Source organism: Stomoxys calcitrans, chromosome 3 (assembly GCF_963082655.1).
Source record: "Stomoxys calcitrans chromosome 3, idStoCalc2.1, whole genome shotgun sequence".
Lineage (NCBI taxonomy): Eukaryota > Metazoa > Arthropoda > Insecta > Diptera > Muscidae > Stomoxys > Stomoxys calcitrans.
Window position 1 is genome coordinate 39,757,579 of NC_081554.1, and position 18,933 is coordinate 39,776,511.

The 18,933-nt window shown below is 35.7% G+C and overlaps 1 protein-coding gene across 4 annotated transcripts in view; it reads right to left on the reverse strand.

Moving 5' to 3' along the window:
- Positions 1 to 6,355: 6,355 nt before the first annotated feature.
- Positions 6,356 to 18,933, reverse strand: part of LOC106085990 (tyrosine-protein kinase Btk29A) — a 491,172-nt gene continuing 478,594 nt past the window's right edge. For all 4 annotated transcript variants that reach the window (XM_013250481.2, XM_059364170.1, XM_013250482.2 and 1 more), the window contains 5 exons: positions 17,277 to 17,470; positions 16,864 to 17,204; positions 16,565 to 16,802; positions 16,369 to 16,502; positions 6,356 to 11,222 (listed from right to left, as the gene is read on the reverse strand). In XM_013250481.2, the coding sequence (XP_013105935.2) occupies positions 11,124 to 11,222; positions 16,369 to 16,502; positions 16,565 to 16,802; positions 16,864 to 17,204; positions 17,277 to 17,470 (1,006 nt within the window). In that variant the 3' untranslated portion in view covers positions 6,356 to 11,123. The remainder of the gene's footprint in view (positions 11,223 to 16,368; positions 16,503 to 16,564; positions 16,803 to 16,863; positions 17,205 to 17,276; positions 17,471 to 18,933) is intronic.

The window sequence follows — 18,933 nt, forward strand, 5'->3', positions numbered from 1 at the left end:
GTAACTCCTTCATTTTTTCGAATTTCGAAAATTTTAAAGCATTCCGCAGTTTGAAATTCGAATACGATTCATAAAATAAACAGAATTACCCAAAATTTCACAATTTATTTTTTTTAAATTTATTTGGCAAAGGCCCTTATGAAAATTTTCAATTTTTGATGCGAAAAAATTTTTTGAGTTGTGTACACAGCATTTAAGATTACTGCAAAAAATTCGGTTTAGAGCAACTCCTACAACTTTTCTTCGAAAAACAAGCTCAAAATCGCATAGTTGATATCGAAAATATACAAAAAAACTCAACGTGAATTTGAAATTGCTGTAACTTCCTTAGCTTTTTGAACTTCGAAATTCTGAGGACACGGATGGATTTGTGAAGAAAATCTCTTTCTGTAGTGGTGCTGGATGAAGCAAATCGGCAAAGTTTTCTGTGAAAAACATCGCAAAAACCAAATTCTCTTAGGCGTACAAATTCAAAGTCGTTTTCATGGCCTTAAACGCTGTAACTCCTTCATTTTTTCGAATTTCGAAAATTTTAAAGCATTCCGCAGTTTGAAATTCGAAAACGATTTATAAGATAAACAGAATTGCCCAAAATTTTACACTTTATATTTTTTAATTTTTTTTTGGCAAAGGTTACCCGCTTATGAAAATTTTCGATTTTTTAAGCGAAAAAATTATTTGAGTTGGGTACACAGCATTTAAGATTACTGCAAAAAATTCGGTTTAGAGCAACTCCTACAACTTTTCTTCAAAAATCAAGCGCAAAATCGCAATAGTGCTCTCAAAGAGTGGTCTATCCTTTTCAGTTTTTCAATTTTGAACGCCCAGATATGTTTTGAGTTAAACATTCAATAGTAAAGTTTATTGCTCAAAAAATGAGGTTTAATATAACGTCATATAAAGGTCGGCTTATAAGGGGCTAAATGGAAGGCTGGAAAATAGTATTTCTTGAGTAATTGTCTTTTATTCTTGGTGTCGAAACTTATGTCACTTTATTTTTTTTTTTTTTTTGCTTTATAAGAGATTTAATTGATTTCATTTACTAAATCCGTTTCATTTACTTATCCATATGGGCTACTATATTTGAAATCTCAAAATTCACCTATGACTCAACTGACACTATTTTGGTGTTAAATATAATTTTATAATAGTTTTATAGCATGTCTCTTAACTACTTCCCTTGTATGTTGTCTTTTTTTCAGTTGATGTATGAATAATGGATGTGTGTTTAATGGTCTGGGATTGCCATTTTCATTTTTTTTTTTTGACTTAATCTAAAAAATATTATATTGTGATTTTTCTTCTTTGGAAAAAATAAACATAATTTCCTTTTTTTCCAAATTCGAAAATGGCAATTTCGACATCCGTGTAAATCTATGGCGTTCATAAATATGTATGAAGTATGTACATTTCCCCTTAACAAAACTAATATGGATTATCAAAGTTCATCTCTATTTCGGGTTTGTCATATTTGATCAAAATTGGTCTCAATTTTAGGTTTATTGTGTGACGGTTGTGATTTTAAATTGAAACCTTCATTTCCATAGACACTACTTAATGAAAGTAATATTGAGCATATGGATGTCTCTATATCGTCAGAGTTCTATAGGCAGAGAAGTGTTGTTGTTGTCATTGGAAATAGAAGTTATAGTGCTACGTTTGAAGATTTGAATAACATTCAGAGATAGATGATGAGCTTTTAGGGTTTTTAGACTTAGATATTCACAACATTCAGTTTTTCCATAGATTATTGATTGATTGATTGGATAGTGTTGAATTGCTTAGGTTTCTTATGTTTGTTATGGTTATGTAATGAAAATATGAAATTTAATATAGACAAAAAATAAAGCATAGGTAAATAACAAAATGAAGTAGCAAATAATAAACCGAATTAGGTAATGAAGAAAACATTAATTGCCAAAACCACTAACTTTTTGTTATTCCATTTGTTCGCCAAGTCTTCGAAATCAGCGGTTTTTCCTAAATAAAGTCAACTGGAGACTAATTCTCGCATCCGCAATAGGCCTATTATGGCATTCGTTATCGATTAATCCTATCCGAAACTTCCAATAGAAATGTGAGAGTTTTTTCCACAACAACTTACCTATCGTTAATCCCCAATCTTCGTATTTTTTTCAAGAAATTAGGCAATAACGGGTTAGGACGGGCTAAAGTCGGGCGAAGCTGACCTTTTGATACCCCACACCACATTGGATATGCAAGCCAAGTCGTCGGATTTAAAATTTACTTAAATTTGTTATGTAGAATTTCGATCGAAATCCGTACATATTGTAGGAGCCATAGAGTAAATCGTTGTGCAAATTTTTGAAGAGATCAATTGATAAATGGGTAAGCAAAGGCCTTAAAAGTGAAAATTGTAAGATGAATATATATGGGAGCTGTGTCTAAGAATGAACAATTTTCTATGAAATTCAACAGTCATCTTCGTGCCAAATTTTGTGAAGATTGGTTAACAAATTACTAAATTATTGAGTATTATTCAAAGTTGGGTGACAATATATATGTCAGCTATATCTAAATCTGAGCCGATTTCTTAAAAATTCACCAACAATGTCGAGACTAATAAGAGAAACCCTCGTGCAAAATTTCGTGAGAATCCTTTAACAAATGACGATATAATTGCATATTTAGTACATATCGTCACCTAAAATGCAAAATAACGTAACATCAAAAAAAAAAAACTTTATAAAATGTAATCTACAGGAGATATTGAAACAATATTTTTAAAGCTGGACTAATATGACACTAGAAATATATTTTCGATAAGAGAACTTTTTTTATTACACTTTATGCTATGTGTGTTATGTTATTTTGAAATGTTGTTTTCTCAAACAAAATAACGTATCATCAAACCAATCTTGTGTGAAAGAATAGAAACGGAAACAAAATTATTTTTTTTTTTTTTAATTTTCATATTTTTTATTTTTTTACTTTTTTACTTAAGTGTTGAAACTAAAACTGGTACTTATGATGCAAACATTTTTTTAAACTAACTACTAGCAAAGTTTTTAGATACTGGCAATGTTGCCATTTCTTCCTGAAGCCTTTTTAGCCTTTGGGAGTGTAATAGGTTAGGCTGCCGAATCTCAAACTTTCTTACAGTCCTTTGTGGAGGAAGCTGATAGTCGATTACCTAAAAAAAGAGAAATGTTCATAGTTTTATTATATTAAAAATTTTTCAAATAAAAAAATAAAATGTCCTATTACCTGGGCGAATGGATGAGTAGGGCTTTGGAAAGTTTTCATAACCCAGGAAAAAATCATGTTGTAGGTGATGTTTGTAATTTGTGACTCCTCGAAATATTCGACTAAGATCCCATAAAGTATATATATTCTTGTTCGTCGTGACATTTTAAGTCGATATAAACCGATCTTGGGTCTTCATTTCTTGAGCATCTAGGGAACGCAATTCTTATCCGACTTGGCTGAAATTTTGCATGAGGTGTTTTGTTATCACTTCCAACAACTGTGCAAAGTATGGCTCAAATCGATTCATAACCTGATATAGCTGCCATATAAACCGATCTTGGGTCTTGACTTCTTGAGCCTCTAGAGGGCGCAATTCTTATACGATTTGGCTGAAATATTGCATGAGGTGTTTTGTTAACACTTCCAACAACTGTGCAAAGTATGGCTCAAATCGGCTCATAACCTGATATAGCTGCCATATAAACCGATCTTGGCTCTTGACTTTTTGAGCCACTAGAAGGCGCAATTCTCACCCGATTTGGCTGAAATATTGCATGAGGTGTTTTGTTATCAGTTCCAACAACTGTGCAAAGTATGGCTCAAATCGGCTCATAACCTGATATAGTTGCCATATAAACCGATCTTGGATCTTGACTTCTTGAGCATCTAGGGGACGCAATTCTTATCCGATTTGGCTGAAAGTTAGCACGTGGTGTTTTGTTATCACTTCCAACAAATGTGCAAAGTATGGCTCAAATCGTTTCATAACCTGATGCTGCCATGTAAACCGATCTTGGATATTGACTTCTTGAATCACTAGAGGGCTTAATTCTTATCCGATTTGGCTGAAATTTTGCATAAAGTTGTTAGTTATGACTTCCAATAACTGCGATACATACAGGGTGGCTGATGAATATTGCTACAATGATGAATATTGCTACATTTTTTTTTCGGTGTATGGAATACATTTTTCTTTTATTCATGTTAAATTAAATTATTAAATTAATTATTAAATTATTATTAATTAAATTAATTAATTAATTAATTAAATTAATTATTAAATTATTATTATTAAATAGAAAAAAAGTTATTACATTTTTTTTTGGTAGCGGCTTTCATCAGCCACCCTGTATGTTTTAAATATACCTCATATAGCTGCCATATAAACCGATCTTGGATCTTGACTTCTTGAGCCTCTAGAGGGCGCAATTCTCATCCGATTTGGCAGAAATTTGTACAACAGCTCCCATATAAACCGTTCTCCCGATTTTGCTTCTTGAACCCTACAAGGCGCAATTCTTATCCGAATGAACTGAAATATTACATAATGACTTCTACAATGTACAGCATTCAATTCATTTATGGTCCGAATCGGACTATAACTTGATATAGCTCCAATAGCATAACAGTTCTTATTCAATATTCTATGTTTGCCTAAAAAAAGATACCGCGCATAGAACTCGACAAATGCGATCCATGGTGGAGGGTATATAAGATTCGGGCCGGCCGAACTTAGCACGCTCTTACTTGTTTTGATTTTCTTTTCTTTTGTTAATTTTTTAAAACTCTCCATGTTTTTATTATAACTATTTTCGATTGAGAAAATATTTTATTATTTTTACAACGCTTTTTTTCTCTTTCACCAGTTCCACTAAAGCTGAGGTAATGTAAAAAAAAATAAACAATGAAAAGTTCACACTATTTTTTCACACACTTTTTATTTCACGTTACTTTTATGTTTCACGTTAACTGATCGACTAACTAGGCGCGCTAAAGAGAGAGCATCACCAAAGCTCTGCTGCGTTGAGGTTTGCAGAAGTTCTCCGTGAGTCCGAAAACAAATTACCGTTATCTTTTTGGCTCGTAGACCAAATTTGTTTCTTAATTTAAAAACAAGATACATACATATACGATAATGAAGATGTTTGACTACAACTAGGCAACCCTGCAAACATTTCCTATCGTGCGAGTCACTAAATCTGCACTCAAGGAAGTTGAAAACAATCTCAGGCGATATAATTTTTTACACTTATTAGTGTCTCAATACGGGAGAAAAAGTGCCACTTGGCGATATATACCAATGAGTGACTAAATAGGGACTAAAAAAAGTTTAAAATTCGATTATAAACGTCATTAATAAAAATTATTTTTTTTTTTTGCCTTATGTTTTTTTTTTACCAATTAGAGTGAGCCTTATTTTTATTTCTCTTTCTAATTTATGTATAATAAAAACCAACAATGTTTAAGACAAAAACAAACCACAAAAAAAATGATACGAGTGATGTTACCTTATTTTGTTTTAGAAAATGATGCCCTTGATGTTATGTTATTTTGAATTTTGGTTATAACCAAGACAAATTTGACAGGTAGGAGCAGTAGGCCAACAACAAAAAATCGAGTGCACTATCTATCAAAATCAGAGATTATTGTAACTCTAATTTTGAGTTATTTTTCGTCGTTTGTGTGTATGGTTCTTAACTATAATACACACACACACACAACCAAAACTCTTTGACAGATAGTGTACTCCGCGAGAAAAAATTGTCTTGGTTATAACTTGGTTATTTTTGATAGTAGAAGTCTAACATTTTGAACACATATGTAACGTGATGTAGCGAATCGAGTTCAATCATAAACTCAGATTGCATTTTTTGATGATACATTGTTTTGCATTTTTGGTGATGATATACTTTTTGGGGTCTTAGACGAATATTTCAAAGTGTTACAAACGGGATGCCTAGATTAGTATACCCCCATCATATGGTGGTGGCTATAAAAAGTAGGTGGTTTTCACAGTAAATTTAAATAAATGAGAAAACTTATCATACCAAGATTGAATCCGTCTTTCTTCTTTAATATAAGTAGATGGATTTTTAAAGTGGATGGATTTATTTTTTTTAACTTACAAACGCAGTTACCTAATTAGTACCTATGATGGTGATGGTGGTGAATTGAAAAAATTACAGAAAATTTCAAAACTGTAAACAAAGTAGTTTATAAATATAAACAAAAAAAAACCGAAAAAATTTTACAAAATTTTCATGTTTTTGTTTTTATTCAAATTTATCATATACAAAATATAATAATTATATTATTAATTAATTATTATGTTTTTTATATTTCTAAAAAATATGATCAATTTCTTTAATAAAAAAATTAATTAATACAGCTTAAAATGTACACAAAATTAATAAAATAAGAATAAAAACCTAATTTCAAAAAAAAATCCAAACACTCAAACTTGTGTTTTTTTTTGTAGAGCAATCAATAATAAAAATCAATAATAATTCCCGCTTTTCGCTTCTCTATTTACGATAAACAAATGAGAATACAATAAAATGCAAGTGATGGTAGTTGGTTAAATATTAGAATAATTTTTCTTTTGGAGTGTTTATGAAATAATTAAAAAAAAAAAAGAATTCAATTAAATAAACAAACAATAATTCACATTTGATATGATTTCATAATTAAAAATTAAAATTTATAATAATAAAAAATGTTTAAATAATAATAAACACACACAAATTATTCGAGTATTTGTGCAGAAAAACTGAACAAAACTCTTGTTTTCTTGCTGCTCCTTTTGCTTAGATTTTATCTTAAAAACTAGCAAAGAGCAAAATAATTAAATATAAATCACAAATTATATATATCAATATTGTATGTTATAATGTATATGAAAAAAAATACTTAAAATTTAGGAAATAAAACGCTTGCGAGTTTTAAGCAACTTTTAAACAATAAAATCAAAACCGAAAATGTTAAACAACAAAGGAAACACGTAGTATTTCTTTAATTTGAAGCAGATTTGTAAAAAAGCAGAGCAGCCGAAAGCAATGTTCTTGTTTATAACTAATTTGCTTACAACATGTTTTAGGAGTTGTATACGATTATGCAACACAAAGTTTCACTCAGGTAGTTTTTTGCAAATATTATAGATTTTTTTGTGATAGTGATATAAATAATAATAAGTTTTTTAAATATTGAGAAGAAGATTTAGAAATTTTTAACATTACAACAATTTTTAAAAAAGATTGATATCTAGTATTTTAAAATCCTGATAGATACAGTGTAAACCAGCGTTACAATGAAGAAATTTTTTTAAAATTAAAAAAAAATTGTCAAAATTATTAATTGACAAAATTTTCAGTGGCAAAAAAACTATAAAAATTGTTTTTCTCCTGAAAGGGACTTTTAGAGATAGTAAAAACATTATGAAATCGGGAAGGGGTTACAAAAATTTCCAAGTCAAAGTTAAGCTGGTTTAGACCAGAGAACTGCATGAGACCCAAAACTTGGCACTCAAAAGCCACTTTGGCCAAAGCAGTTGTGTGTATCGCATGCCACATAAAAACAAAGTTGGCTAGAAACACACTCACATATACAATAGAGTAAGAGATAGATGCGCGAACGTTTTAGTAATCTTTCAGTTGATGATATTTTCAATTTGGTCGACGGCACGATGTCCGTAATTGAACACCACTGAGAACAGCATGAGACCCAAAATTTTCCACTCATAAGCCACTTTGGCCAAAGCAATTGTCTGTATCGCATGCCACATAAAAACAAAGTAAGGTAGAAACACACGCACATATACAATAGAATGAGAGATGGTCGAACACTTTAGTAATAGTTCAGTGGATGTGATTTTCAATTTGGTCGACGGACATCGGGTGTTGTTTGCAAATGAACACCACTAAGATGAGTGGCATTTGAAGCCGAAGCAAGCAGAGAAATGAGACATCAAGTTTTGTAAGGGGCATAGATATACTCCGTTGGAATGAAAATTGCTTTCATCAGTGACATACGTGCTGTCTGTCTCCGTCTTTTAAAAAGTGACAGACCACCGGAGCGCACAGGTTTACATTTTCGCCTATGACCCTGAACCTGGGTTCGAATTTTGGCGAAAATTGTTATGAGTATCTCCTCACTAAAGTAATGCTGTAAAATAAGATGTTCATATGAAGACGACAAAAAATGCACCTTAATGGAAATCGAACTAAATAGGCCGGATTCGGACCATACCCGGTGTTGCTGAGTGATCTAAAAACTCAAAACGCAAATTTGCCCATGAAAATTCCATTAAGGAACAGGGGTAAACTTCTCACATATCAATGAGTGCTGTCCGACACAAGTTAATGCCCAATGGAGGCTACCGTAGCGCAGAGTGTTAACATGTCCGCCTGCCGGCACGGAATAACAATAAGCAACACACAGGTTGGAATTTTGAGCTGCAATCTGTGTTGTGTTCTTCGTTATAACGAGAAGCACAGCTGGAGCTACCGGGCGCGTCCACAGGTTGCGGATAGTGAAATGCACCATACGGAGTAGCTGCAACTGAAGTCGCGGACAATCAGCGGTATTGAGCGGAGAGTCTCAATGAGTGACCGGATGGCATCGGCTATTGCTTACATACTTAGTGCCTGTAATGGTCAATATGACATGGCGAGATATTGGCGCCTGCCTCTAAACGACCGCCCGCGGCGGTCTGTTGTATAGACCGGAACGAGCTTGCTCGCCTATAATAGCTTGACTAGGATCGCAACCTCCACATGCAAATGTGGCAACAACAAGAACATGTGTGCCTATAAAGCAAATTCTAAACCGGCAGATAGATCCGATTGGTCTTTACATAGATTTAAAAACATTTTTTAATTTTCCGTTTAATAATTGAAGACATAAAAACTTTAAAAATGAAATAAATAATCTTAAATTTGAAAAAAACGTGGGTTTTCCCCATGTTGACTTTGTTGTTGTTGTTGGTTGTACGCTGAGGCTGCAGCCCTTGCCGATGAAGAACTCCATCGGGTCAATCTTTGCGGAGAAGTTTCTCCATGGTAAAGAACCTCACAAATGTCGCCAGCATGAGGAAGGGATAACCGCCGCTGAAAAATTTTCGAATGTACCCTCCAGGATTCGAACCCAGGCGTTCAGCGTCATATGCGGACATGCCAAACTCTGCGCTACGGTGGCCTCTCATGATACCTCTTCCAAATTTCGTAAATTCTGAGTAAGAAGTACGGCTTTTATGCGTTCAATGTCTTCAATCGGAAAATAGGGCTATATGGCAGCTCATACAAATATGGTCAAATCTGGTCCATATTCAGAATGTATACTCACCGTAACGGTGAAAGTGTGTGGTAAATGCACATTTATTGGCTCAAGACGTTAAATCAGGATATCTCTTTATTCATACTCAGCACAGTTTTTTATTGAAACCGGGGCAAAAATATAACTTTTATTACCTCAGGAATTCTTATTAGGAGATCGGTATAAAGGGTGCTATATCAAGATTTAGGCCATCATTAAGCTCTGGTCTGTGAAGTGATTTTAACTGATAGACGGACAGATATGGCTAGTTCAAAAAATTGCTAATTTTTCCCATGAACATTCCACTAAGGAACAAGAGCAAACTTCTCACAAATCAGTGAGTGCTGTCCGATTCAATTTTAAGCTCAATGCTAGGGGACCTCCTTTTCTTAGCCGAGTCCGAACGGCGTGCCGCAGAGCGACACCTCTTTGGGGAGAAGTTTTTACATGGCAAAGTACCTCACAAATGTTGCCAGCATTAGGAGGGGAAAACCACCGTTGAAAATTTTTGCTAATGGTCTCGCCAGGATTCGATACCTAAATCTAAATAAGAAAAACAATAATCAAAGGAGCGCCCTACGAAAAAATTCTTTTTTAACCTGGGTGATTATATTTCTTCATTATGTTGCATGTTTTTTTTTTTTTTGTTTCAATTTTTGTTGTTGTTCTGTTTTAATTACTATTACAATAATTTATGTATGTATATATAATTTTTTTATTTTTATTAAAAGCACATGTATTTGCAGTTCGCTTGTATAAAAAAAAACATTGGCAAATTAATATTACAAACTAAATTTTTATACATTTTTCCTTTCGTACTTAGCTGTTGCGTTCTATTTTGTATAAAAATCTAATTACGAATGTATTTCTCTTTTGTTTTTGTTCTTTATCAAAAAGTCTCTCTAATTACTAGGACAAAAATATTCAATAATAATAGTAATGGTAAAGTAAATTAATTTTATCAGTTTTTCATCACACTTAATCATATAATATACATACTGATTGATCTTTAAAGTTTTCTTTTGTTATGTTTTTAACTTTCGAGTGTTTGTTTTTGTAGTATTTATTTAAGGGTCTTTTTTCAAGTTAAGTTTAAATCTCTAAAGTACGATATATGTATAAACTGACTGTAGAATTTGAAATATTTTTCTTTTATAGAATTTCCTTATATCCACAACACAGAATTTTGTTTTCTTTTTTTTTTTCAAATATCGCAAAATAATATTCACTATATATTTTGTTTTCTTAACATAATAAACTTTGTTTATAGATCTGTTCTTGGAGTTTTGTCTCTATATGCTGATGATGACCCTAGCGCTCATCTATATATATATGTATTTATATATATTTAATGTTTTCAGCTAACTTACATACATAGTAGTTTTATTTTCCATAAAGGTTTTCATCAAATCATATATAAACCATTTTCTCATTTTTGGATTAGTTGTTGTTTTGTTTTTAAAGAATTATTACTAAATTTTACTTTCATCAGTGCTTTTTCTTATCTTTCTTAAATTGGCATTTTATAAATATCATATATATATTCTTTTATATATATAAGTTGTGTTTTTTTTTTCCTTCATTTGTTATCTATCAATAATCGTAATGTAATGAGATAAATATGGTCATGATTTAAATTTATCTTTTCTCTTTTATCTTTTTTTTTTTAAGATAATCTTATAATGAGTTCTCTATATAAGAGTTCTGTTGCCAGCTCTTATATTAAGTGTTGAGTTTTTAGGTGAGAGATAAAGTTCAAGCATTAATGTATATTTATATGTGAGAAAATAGTGAGGGTGGGCTGCTGGAGAGCATCATGAAGTTTAGTCGGTAAGTGTTTGTGCCACAAGGGCTAATTGTTCTTTGAGAACCCGGAATGAAGGACGCTCCTCGGGACCGTGAGACCAACATTTTTTCATAACCTGAAAAGAAAGAGGAATATATATCAGAAACAAACGAAAGATTACAAAAATTAATAAAAAAAAAACAAGTAAAAAGGCGTTGGATACCCACCACCTCGGGTACAAATGTGAACCACCTTTCTTTATAATCCGGTGAAGAATGCATACTTTATGCCCCCATAGCAGATATATCGAAATAAGGTCCGATTTGTACCAAATACTGCACGGAGATTGAGTGGTCTAATAAGTACAAGTCATTGTTCAATTTTGTAGAACAAAGTATTGGTATTTTTGGATGCTATATCGAAATATAGACCGATCTGATCCATATACGACACGGATGTCGACAAGCCTAACATAAGTCACTGTGTCAAATTTAAGCGAAATTGTATTATAAATGCGCCTTTTATGGGGCTAAGACTTAAAATGGAGAGATCGGTCTATATGGCAGCTAAAGGGTGATTTTTTTGAGGTTAGGATTTTCATGCATTAGTATTTGACAGATCACGTGGGATTTCAGACATGGTGTCAAAGAGAAAGATGCTCAGTATGCTTTGACATTTCATCATGAATAGACTTACTAACGAGCAACGCTTGCAAATCATTGAATTTTATTACCAAAATCAGTGTTCGGTTCGAAATGTGTTCATTCACCGTAACGTTGCGTCCAACAGCATCTTTGAAAAAATACGGTCCAATGATTCCACCAGCGTACAAACCACACCAAACAGTGCATTTTTCGGGATGCATGGGCAGTTCTTGAACGGCTTCTGGTTGCTCTTCACTCCAAATACGGCAATTTTGCTTATTTACGTAGCCATTCAACCAGAAATGAGCCTCATCGCTGAACGGTGAATGAACACATTTCGAACCGAACACTGATTTTGGTAATAAAATTCAATGATTTGCAAGCGTTGCTCGTTAGTAAGTCTATTCATGATGAAATGTCAAAGCATACTGAGCATCTTTCTCTTTGACACCATGTCTGAAATCCCACGTGATCTGTCAAATACTAATGCATGAAAATCCTAACCTCAAAAAAATCACCCTTTATATCCAAATCTGAACCGATCGGGGCCAAATTGAAGGAAGATGTCGATGGGCCTAACACAACTCACTGTCCTAAATTTCAACACAATCTGATAATAAATGCGCCTTTTATGGCCCCAGGACCTTAAATCGAGAGATCGGTCTATATGGCAGCTATATCCAAATATAGACCGATCTGAACCATATACGACAAGGATGTCGAAAAGGCTACATTAGTCGCTGTATTCAATTTCGGCGAAAAAGGGCAATAAATCGAGAGATCAGTCTATATGGCAGCTATATCCAAATCAGAACCGATCGGGGCCAAATTGAAGAAGGATGTTGAATGACCTAACATTACTCACTGTGTCAAATTTCGGCGAAATCGGAAAATAAATGCGCCTTTTAGGGGCCAAAGACCTTAAAAAGAGAGATCGGTCTATATGGCAGCTATATCCATATATAGACCGATCTGAACCATATATGACACGGATGTCGAAAAGGCTAACACTACTCACTGTCCCAAATTACGGCGAATCGGACAATAAATACGCCTTTAATGGGCCCAAAACCTTAAATCGAGAGATCGGTCAATACGACAGCTATATCCAAATCTGGACCGATCGGGGCCAAATTAAAGAAGGATATCGAAGGATCTAACGCAACTCAGTGTCCCAAATTTCAGTAACATCGAATAATAAATTCGCCTTTTATGCACCCAAGACCTTAAATCGAGAGATCGGTCTATATGGCAGCTATATCCAAATCTGGACCTATCTGGGCCAAATTGAAGAAGTATGTCGAAGAGCCTAATACAACTGACTGTCCAAAATTTTCGATAATCGGACTATAAATGCGCCTTTTATGGGCCCAAGACCTTAAATCGAGAGATCGGACTATATGACAGCTATATCCAAATCTGGACCGATATGAGCCAAATTGAAGAATGATGTCGAAGGGCCTAACACAACTCTCTGTCGCAAATTTCAGCAAAATCAGATAACAAATGTGGCTTTTGTGGACCCCAGACCTTAAATCAAGAGATCGGTCCATATGGCAGCTATATCCAAATCTGGACCTATCTGGGCCAAATTGAAGAAGTATGTCAAAGAGCCTAACACAACATACGTGTCCAAAATTTTGACAAAATCGGACTATAAATGCGCCTTTTATGGGCCCAAGACCTTAAATCGAGAGATCGGTGTATATGACAGCTATATCTAAATCTAAACCGATCTGGGCCAAATTGAAAAAAGATTCAGAAAGGCCTTACACAACTCACTTTCCCATATTTCAGCAAAATCGCATAATAAATGTGGCTTTTATTGGCCTAAGACCTTAAATCGGCTGATCGGTCTATATGAGGGCTATTTCAAGATATTGTCCGCTATATTCCACCTTCGAACTTAACCTGCTTATTGGAGCAAAAAAAATGTTTATTTCATTCAGTTGTTCGTATCCTGACGAGAACATAAAAAAAATTATTTAGCGATGGTTATGCCCTCCTAATGCTTGGGGCATTTGTGAGGTACTTTGCCAAGTAAAAACTTCTCCCCAAAGAGGTGTTACTCTGCGGCACGCCGTTCGCACTCGGCTACAAAAAGGAGGCCCCTTATCATTGAGCTTAAACTTGAATCGGACATTACTCATTGATATGTGAGGAGTTTGGCCCTGTTCCTTATGGAATTTTTATGGGCAAACTTGCCTTTTCAATCATGACAATATGGGATTCAAATAAAAGGTATTTGAGAGTAGAAAACGAATCAGGTATCTAATTTTGGGAATACGTTTTGGGTGCTAGGTTTAAGTTGAATGAAAAATCATGATGATGAAACACACTGCTCCCCGCTCTGTCCAAAGGGGAGACAGAGGGTGAAAAGATATAAAAAATACAGGAGATGCAGGATAAGCGCCCATCCATCACGCCCCAATGCAAGTGCTTCCTCGGAGCGTACGTCCACACTTACTCAAGTATACACTCGCCAAGTGCCAAGACAACGTAAGACAGATCTCATTCCGTACCTCGTCGAAATAAACTCATCTTATCCAAGTATCTGAAGAGACCCCCCAGAGACACATATGCAATTCAGCCAAGATCGGAGAAGAACCCCCTCCTTAGGATGGAAAGCTTAAGCTGCTGTAGACCAGGGTATGAACAGAGCATGTGCTCGATCGTCTGCTGATCATCCTCATCAAGACATCTTTCACGTGGGACTCCCATACGCGCTGCAATGTGTGTAATCGTACTCAGCAACCCCTTATCGAACCCCTTATCCCTCGCCCTCTTCAGTTCAACAGCTGGGCAGAGAGTACTGACAATCATCCACAGACTCCCACCTTATCACCGTCCCTGAACTAGGCATCTCCTGTACTATGTTCAGTAGTTCGACAAAGGACACATGTGCAAGACCGGCCACACGTCTGCTTGCTTTGCAAGATGCGCTCCTTACATACTCGTCCGCCTCCTCGCACCAGATGACAAGCATTGACCATTTACACAAAGAGGCCCAGATCCCATAGGTTAAGGATTATTGACAACTTTTAACTAAACAATTTCTCCTAGGCTGCCATTAGAGGAATTATCCAAACTTCCAACGCAGCGAGCTGGAACCCCCATCTAGAGATAAGAAGTAATGGGAATGCGATCCGGAAACATGTTGTATCACAATTGCCTTACATAAAAGGCGACCTTATAATAACAACCGAATAAAGTACGTCCATAATGATACTGATATTGCCTGGGAACTCGCTATTTAGTATATCCTAATTTTTATATCCTCCACCATAGGAAGGGGGAATACTAATTTCGTCATACTGTTTGAAACACCTCCAAATATTCGTCAAAGACCCCATAAGGTATATATATTCTTGATCGTCCGTCCGTCTGTCTGTTGCTAAAGCTAGCCGCCTGAAATTTTGCACAAATACTTCTTATTCGTGTAGGTCGGTTGGATTTGTAAATGGGCTATATCGGTCCATGTTTTGATATAGCTGCCATATAAATCGATCTAGGATCTTGACTTCTTGAGCCTCGAGAAGGAACAGTTCTTATCCGATTTGGCTGAAATTTTGCATAAGGTTTTTTATTATGACTTCCAACAACTGAGCTGAGTGTGGTTGAAATAGGCCCATTACCGGGTATAGCTGTCATATAAACCTATCTGGGGTCTTGACTTCTTGAGCGTCTAGACAGTGCAATTCCTATCCGTTTTGGCTGAAACCTTGCACGACGTGTTTTGGTATGACTTCCAACAACGGTTACAAGTATAGTCTAAACCGGTCCATCACTTGACATAGCTGCCATATAAACCGATCTTGATTATTGACTTCTTGAACCACTAGAGGGCGCAAGATTTGGCTGAAAATTCGCATGACGTGTTTTGTTATGACTTTTAATAACTGTCCCAAATATGGTTCAAATCGATCCATAACCTGATATAGCTGCCATATAAACCAATCTGGGACTTCTTGAGCCTCCAGAGGACGTAATTATTATCTGATTTGGCTGAAATTTTGTACAACGGCTTCTCTAATGGCCTTCAACATACGTATTAAATATTTTCCGAATCGGTCTATAACCCGATACAGCTCCCATATAAACCGATCTCTCTATTTCACTTTTATGGTCCGAAATGGACCATAACTTGATATATTGGATTGCCCAAAAAGTAATTGCGGATTTTTTAAAAGAAAGTAAATGCATTTTTAATAAAACTTAGAATGAACTTTAATCAAATATACTTTTTTTACACTTTTTTTCTAAAGCAAGCTAAAAGTAACAGCTGATAACTGACAGAAGAAAGAATGCAATTACAGAGTCACAAGCTGTGAAAAAATTTGTCAACGCCAACTATATGAAAAATCCGCAATTATTTTTTGGGCAACCCAATATTTCCAATATTATAGCAATTCTTTTCTTTTATCCTTTGTTTGCCTAATAAGAGATATCGGGAAAAGAACTGGACAAATGTGATCTATGGTGGAGGGTTTATAATATTTGGCGCGGTCGAACTTAGCACGCTTTTACTTATTATGTCTGATATTTTCTGTGCCAATAAGATTTCTCTTTTCGAACATTAAAATAGGTAAACAAATATTCAACTGAAACAAAAAAAAGGTTTCGAATAAAATTACTTACATCATAAATTTCCTTAGCACAGGACTTTGGTTTTTCTAAAATAATACCACGTTGGACACGCTCAACAACTTCAGTATTCTTTAGACGGCCATAAGGCATTTTGCCGCAAGTGAATACTTCCCACATAAGGACTCCTGCAATTAAGAACAAGATATGAATTTCATCTACAAATGAATGTTGGAAAGAACAAACACACCATAAGCCCAGACATCACTCTTTGAGGAGAAACGAGTATAATTCAAAACCTCTGGTGGGGCCCATTTAATAGGAAATTTGGTACCACCAGAGCTTGTGTACTGATCGTCCAACACATAACGTGCTAAACCAAAATCAGCTACCTTAACCACATTCTCGGAGCCAACCAAGCAATTACGAGCGGCCAAATCGCGATGAATGTAATTGTGGCGTTCCAAATAGGCCATGCCTTTGGAAACCTAAAACGAAACACAAAAGTTGGTTAATATCCAAAACAAATGCCAATAATTTGAATCTTACCTGTATACACATGTCGAGCAGTAAACCCATGTTACCAATCAACGTCGTCTCATGGCGTCTGAGATAATTCAACAAGGATCCATGTTTCATGTATTCAGTGACTATGTAAATAGGACGATGTTTCGAGCATACACCATATAATTGCACCAAATTTGGATGTTGCAATTTGGTCATGACTTTTGCCTCCTCAATGAAATCATCTTCGGACATGGTACCCTCTTTCATCATTTTCACTGCCGTATCAATAGAGCCGCGCCATTTTCCACGACGCACCACACCGAATTGTCCGGAGCCAAGTTCTTCCATCAGCATTAATTCCATGGGATGAATTTCCCATTTATCTGGGGGAAAACAAATAAAAATCAATAAAATTCAGACTTTGAATATTGAAGCTGTATATGCTGTATTCTCACCGTGTGATAAGCCGGCTGTTGGTGGAACTGGACGATCGCATGGCGAGGATTTAAGGCGGCAAGCCAAACCGCCGGAATTGTGTCGATGATAATTGATTAGATCGGGAATGGTTTCGCAGCAGTGTTTCTCACTTAAATAGTACTCGCCACGAGCGTTCTGTTTGATGTGGTAGTGCTTGACATGAGATTGGGGACTGTAAGTAAAAAGAAAATAAAAGAATAAATAAATATAAACAAATAAAAAAAAATAATTATTAAAAACTTTTCTATAAAAATGTAGATAAAATCTACGGATCATTACTGAAGACGGATTTGAACCCGTTTGCTAAGTGTTAGGAGATCAAATCAGCTATGCAGAAACGCCGAAAGGGTTAATGGGCGTCCATTTGCTATATGCGGATAAAAGATAAGTTTGAGGTTCTCTTGGCATAAGTATTTATGAGGGACAAAGTGGCACAGGGCACGCTAGAAGGGGGTATTTTAACGCCACACCTATGGATGACCACAATAAACCTCCTGGCTAAGAAGGGTTATGATATGTTTAGGGGATGAGTTCGAATCGGTTATGCAGAAGGCTCGAAAGGGTTGTTGTTGTTGTTGTAGCAGTGTGTTCTACACTGAGATGTCAGCCCTTGCCGATGAAGGACTCCATCGGGTCAATTCGGTACCTACTACAACCGACTGCCATGGGATTGTGGCCGAGAGTGTCTTAGAGATGGCATACGACTGGGGTAGACCTAGGGGTATGAATGTAAACTCAGAGAATACTGAAATGTACTTGTTTACGAGGAAAAAGCAAGAGGGTCGATTCGAGCACAACGCTTCCTCAACAGAACAATTTCGATATCTGGCAAGGTCAAAGACTTGGTATGAGAACCACGCCCACTAGGGCACCTGAGATAGTTCTAGAATTCCGAACCATTTACATACAGATTGCGAGGCAGAGGCAGCCACCGCGGCTATCAGACTTAAGTCGATGAGAGAGTGGATATAAGAGGCAGGTCACCCCATCGTGGAATAGTCGAGGCGATATGGAGAATTAAATGAATTGGAAGTTTCTGATCGGACACCTGAGACGACATTTGAGGACGAGTGCCAGACACTGTAGCCAGTGGCACACTCATGGATTGAAGAAACCCTGCTATCACCATTTGGTAGATAGAACAGGTACGGGCGTCTTCATTAAGAACCCAGAGACTGAGTTCCGTTGCTGGCTGCTGACCATAAAACAGTTCTGTAAGCGAAAATCCGGACTATAATAAAATGTGTGACGTGGTACAGTCTTAACAGCCAATACGGAAAGGTCACGGACGTTGTAGGGAGATTTAGGTCTTCTTTGTGGATGGCACGATCCGCACCATTTGGGTGTCGGGATATAGCGTAGTTAGGGGATATGAGAGGTCTGACGATATGGCTGTAAGCGTCAGAGTACTATCATTAATTCATTTGATAAATGTGAAGTCTGTCAGGATGACGCAGTTTGAGTTAAGGGGATGGGTAACGAGCGCGTCTATGGCACTGTGGAACAAAAATCTTACCAGGCACGGGATAACTATGAGAATCAAACAGACTGGAATTTTGGGCTTCGATGAACATATAGTCACCGTCATCATCATCAGGAGAAGCTTAGCTGAGAGTTAAGGGGCCCGCCAATATG